Source organism: Anopheles darlingi, chromosome 3, assembly GCF_943734745.1.
Source record: "Anopheles darlingi chromosome 3, idAnoDarlMG_H_01, whole genome shotgun sequence".
Taxonomy (NCBI): domain Eukaryota; kingdom Metazoa; phylum Arthropoda; class Insecta; order Diptera; family Culicidae; genus Anopheles; species Anopheles darlingi.
In genome coordinates, this window is record NC_064875.1 from 43698439 (window position 1) to 43703438 (window position 5000).

The 5000-nt window shown below is 51.7% G+C and overlaps 1 protein-coding gene across 3 annotated transcripts in view; it reads right to left on the minus strand.

Annotated features, from left to right (window-relative positions):
* Nucleotides 1–5000, minus strand: part of LOC125957770 (plasma membrane ascorbate-dependent reductase CYBRD1) — a 9512-nt gene that overhangs the window by 811 nt on the left and 3701 nt on the right. For all 3 annotated transcript variants that reach the window (XM_049690679.1, XM_049690681.1, XM_049690682.1), the window contains 4 exons: nt 2064–2284; nt 1766–1988; nt 1522–1671; nt 1–1414 (listed from right to left, as the gene is read on the minus strand). The exon at nt 1–1414 is cut by the window's left edge and continues 811 nt beyond it. In XM_049690679.1, coding sequence (XP_049546636.1) covers nt 1267–1414; nt 1522–1671; nt 1766–1988; nt 2064–2284 — 742 coding nt within the window. In that variant the 3' untranslated portion in view covers nt 1–1266. The remainder of the gene's footprint in view (nt 1415–1521; nt 1672–1765; nt 1989–2063; nt 2285–5000) is intronic.

Genomic DNA, 5000 nt, shown 5'->3' on the forward strand with positions numbered 1-5000 from the left:
TTGTTCAACGGGGTCCGTGGTGTGGTTACCTTTCTCCGACGGAAAGGAACAAAAGCGCTCCGAGACCGATTCGACCGAGCATTTGCCGACCATTTACGGCCCCACGGGGAGGTGTACTTAATTTGGCTACTGCAGGTTTTTTTTTATAGTAATTTCTTTTGATGTATCTTGCTTAACTACTATCATTTCTTGATTTATTTCACCGCCGCTCGCCTCACTTCACTTTTCTCTGGTTTTATTTTTAAATGTAATTTAATGCATTTTATCTCTTCTCTAATCATTTTCCGCTTTGCTACTGCGTTTGTATTACTTGCTCACTAGAGACAGCTGTGGCGCATATGAATTGAAGAAATGGTATCATATTATCTCGGGGTTAAATGGTGTGTTGTTTGTTGGCTGCTTTCGTGTTTCCGTTTCAGTATGGCTTCAGTTGTACGAGTTACTCAAGATTCGTTTGGAGCTGCTTCCGTTGGGATGTTCTCTCGTCTCGTCTATTTCGTTAGTTTGAGTTTGGTTTTTAATTTCTCCTTTCACTGAAGGTGGTTCCTCCTTACACAATACCTCGTTTACATCAAATCCAAATCTAATCAAGCGATTGGCTGGAAAAATCAATATCCTAACTTTGTTTCAATAAATAACACAGTTTGATTCGTTCTCTTCCTCATGCCATTGGACAGCAATGAACAAACTATAATGAGCGCAAAGATAACAAATAACAACGCACGTTTTGTTGTGCCGCACGATGACGACGACAACGACGACGGTGACGACAGATTTTCTGTTGTTGGTGGAATGATCGCTTATAACCGCTTCATAAGACGCACACCGTGCCTCATTAACGTGTTTTTAGCTACTTCAAACAAGTGTGTCCAATCATCTTCATCTTCTGGTGCATGCTCTCTCTCTCTCTCCTCCTCTCTCTATCTCTGTACTATCACCACCTGCCTTAACTGAGAAGTTAATTCCAGCGAAACCCAATTTGCGTTGTGTGATTTGTTTTTTTTTGTATTTTCTTCTTCTTTTCGTTACCCTTCCATATCTTTACCACCAGTATCAGCCAAATCGGTTGGCAATTGGCTGCATGCGTACAGTGTGATCCGCTTTCCCTTTCCTTTTATTATGTTTTACGGGCAAACGAGAGCTAATAAGCCCCCCCTCCCGGCTTGCCCACCCATTATGCTATGAATGTATTTATGTGGCGTGCGGGTTTTTTATATCTTCTTCCCCCCCACATCTCGTTTTGTTTTCTTGGCGGAAATTGCTTATTTAGATACGCTCGGTGACGTAGACCTTGCAGTTGGCCGGTGAGTTGGAGCGTCGCACGGCGAATGGAATGATGATACCGAGCCCGGTCAGAATCACGCCGATCGAGTTCATGATGATGCCTTCCTCGATGGTTTGCGAGTAGTTTTCACTGTAAGGAAGATCGGCGATCGAGAGTCGGCATGATTTCGTGTTGTGTTGCGGCAGAAGCACGCAGCATCTAGAACCGCGTTCAACTGGCAAACTGTTTCAACTTACCCAAGTTCAAAGTGAGCCTTCTGGGTCAATCCGGTAACGGCGGTAGCGATGGCCAGCATAAACGTGACCACACCGAAGCTGGCATGGATGGGTACCATGGTCGAACGGAACTTGTACGTTGCGTTCTCGCAGCACAGCAGAATGAGAAAGCTGCAAGCACACGAAGCATGAAGGCGCAAATGAGCAACCGGGCCACGGATCACCGGGGCAGTCACGAGGTGCCAAACGTCACGCAGTGTCTTACCTGAAGAATCCCAGGATGAACTGGAGCGCAAACAGTCCCATCGTGATCATGCCGAGCCACGAGTGCAGCGAATAGAAGTTCGGTATCTGCTGCTGATTGTGTGAGTCCCAGACCGCCATAAAGCCGATCACTATGCACGGGATCGAGCAGGCGTGGAAGAACGTGTGGCACAGCTTCACGATCAGGTGCGAGCAGCAGCGGCAGATCCGGTACAGAATGATCGCTGCAGAATACCGAGACACACACAAAAACCACATTAGAAACCAGCAGCAACGACCAACGTTTCGGGTTTACTTACAGAATCCGGACAGGGTGATGTATCCACCGATCATGAGCACCGGATGAAGGTTAAACTGCAGCTTCGGATCGTCCATGTTGAAACCCTTGCGGTAGTAGATCGTCCAGAAGATGGTCAGCACCGAGGCAGCGATGAGCAGAATCGAGGACACGACCACGACCAGGATGTACTCGAACCAGGCCCCACAGTTCCAGACGCGATCGTCATCATCATCGTAGCGCCTGCGTGTGCAAAGAAAGACAGAACCGGAACAGAGTTGGTCACCCGGGGGTTGTAAGGGTCCGTGGAAGGAAGCCAGCCAGCCAGGGCTAGGGGTCGCAGGCTAATTCACTTTGCTACCGATTAGTTCGGTGCAAATGGAATTATAATCTTTCGCTCTCCCGTTCCTGGAAAGGCCTTTTGATTGGCCTTTGCCTTTGCGTAATCGTCATCAGCCCGCATCGTCGTGTCCACAGCACGCCTTTTTAACAAGTTCCCTTCGAGTAGCGCAGTCCCCCGGGGTTCGAAACATGATCTTCCTCTCACCCCCTCTCTGTGTCGTTCTGAGTAGGAGAAATGAAGAAATTGACATCCTGGCGGATGCTGGTGACTCAATGGCGCACGACCGTTGTACGATCACGATGCCCTGTTCCCCAGAGGATTCCTTTACTGTCAACACCACTCCGTGTGCGTGTGTGTGTGTCACGCGCAGAGGTCAATTTAGTTAATTGGCTTTAAAGTCCGGTTGGCTCATTTAACGGGAGACAAGTGGGTGGACACCATAACACCACACCACACCGTTGCCCGACCGCCAACTGGCAACGAGTGGCCAGTACCTCCCGTTGCCCCGGGAATAGAACAATGGCGTTGGCGAACAAATCGGCAACCAGCAAACACTCGAAGCGATATCGCGCTGTGCGTGTAACAAGTGCTGGGTGTGACAAGAGATACTCCGCTTGTGCCATCCGCGCGCATCATAAATAATTCGCCGAGGGGAATCGGTCATGTAAATGTGTAAACCTCTCCCTCCTCTATCCCTTCTCACCCTTCGCTAACGCACCGCGGGTATGACGCGCGGGTCTAAAAACTAGACGCTGGTACCGTGGCATTGCCTCGATGATAAAACTGCTATGATAATTAAAGCAATCAGCTCGGACAGTGCGGCGAGGGTGTAAGCGCGTTTATCTCTCCGCTTTTTTTGGTGCTAGTTCGTCCCCATTTAGGCATCCCGCGTCCGCGACATCGGTCGTCGCATCGGAGTGCGCATTGCGCCCTGTGTGTGTGTGTCGCCTTCTGGCATTGCGCTGTTTTATGGCATTGGTGGACATTTCATTGTGAGCCCCGACCCCGCCTCGGTACCTCCCTTCTCTGCTAAACGGTGCAGGAGAAGCTGCGTCAACCGGAGTGGAAAGTGAGACGAGGCATTGCGCGAGGCTATTCCGAGGCCGTGTTTTGTCTGCTAATCGCGATGGCATAAGCCGGCGGGGGCGGTCTCCCATCGCAAGAGGAGAAGCTAAACTGATGATGACTTAATGCACGAATTTCTGTCCGATCACGAGGCGAGACGAAACCGAAATATGATCACCATGCACAGTGGGAATGGTCTGCATACATTTTAAGGGTCCAGAGGCGCGCTCCGAAGATATTGTTATTCCCTCTCTCTCCAAAACCGGAATGAAGCACGTTCCCACGTTCCGATGCACCCGCACCGAACGTCTACCGGGAACGCCTGAACGCCTGATCTACCTGATCTACTGATCATATTAATATTCATCGGACTTGATTTGAAAAACCAAAGTCCCAGGTTGCTGGTTCTTTGGTCGGCATCGGCGTCGTCATGGTTGCCCGTCGAACGACATCCGGTGCATAAGACGAATGCATTCGACTCGCATCGGCCGCGGGTTCGGGCGACCCATCCAATCCAATCCAAAAAAGCATCTGAAGGCGTCAGCCGCGTCGTTCGTACAACAAGTTGCTACGAGAGTGAAAGTTACCGCATCCTTCCCTCGCGAAGGCCTAGGGCTCTCCCCTCGGGGGTTAAACCTTTCGCTGCTTCCACCCGGCAGACCACATTCAACCCATTCACGATCTCGGGATCCACTCGGGACGGGGGAGCGAATGCACAATCCACAGGCACACGGGACGGGGCGGCGGGAAAATCAAACTTGTTTACAGCATGTGACGGCCCTCCAGCGGCCAGTCCAACGTCTGTTCACCGTCGGTAGTCTTTTAGCGCTCCGGAGGGAGGCCAATTCCCTACACACACACACTAAGGCCCATTAACAAGCCGCCATCTCTTGGACCGATAGTGCCACCAGTAACACCGCTCCCTGGCACAGCACGTGATGATAGAGGCGAGAGGCCACGACCGTAGCAGATGGCGGCGAGATGTGCCATTGCGCTAGAGCATGATCCGCGCGAGCATGGAAAGTAGCAGCAGCAGCAGCAGCAAAGGTTGCGCTTTCCCGCGAATACCATCATCTGTGCAACGGTGTCTGGTGTGGCGGTGGTGGTATGGCAGGTTTATTTTCACTTTCTATTCCCTCCCACCAGACCAGACCAGACCAGCAGGGGGAAGGCGCACAGCTAGACAAGAGCCCCAGCCAGTGCTATCGACACGCAAACACACCTGGCCCCTCCGGTGTGGCCAGGCTCCAGCCGCGTCGACCGAAAGAGATGAAAATTAACTACCATTAGAGCAACGTGCGTGTGTGTGTGTGTGTACGTGCCCGGACTGGCGCGCGCGCGCGCATATTTTCAATGGATCGATCAAAACCCTTCTTCTTTCACCTCCGGTGCGATCCGCCGCTCGATCTGCGTGCGATCGCGCGCGCGCGGAATTGGCCGCAGATATCTCGCGGTGCGGTGCGGAGCGGCATGCCAGAGGCCAGAGCTGCTTTGGTAACGGTAAACACGGCCACGGTACTTCCTCGGTGCTCGGTTTGCGTGCTCGGTGGT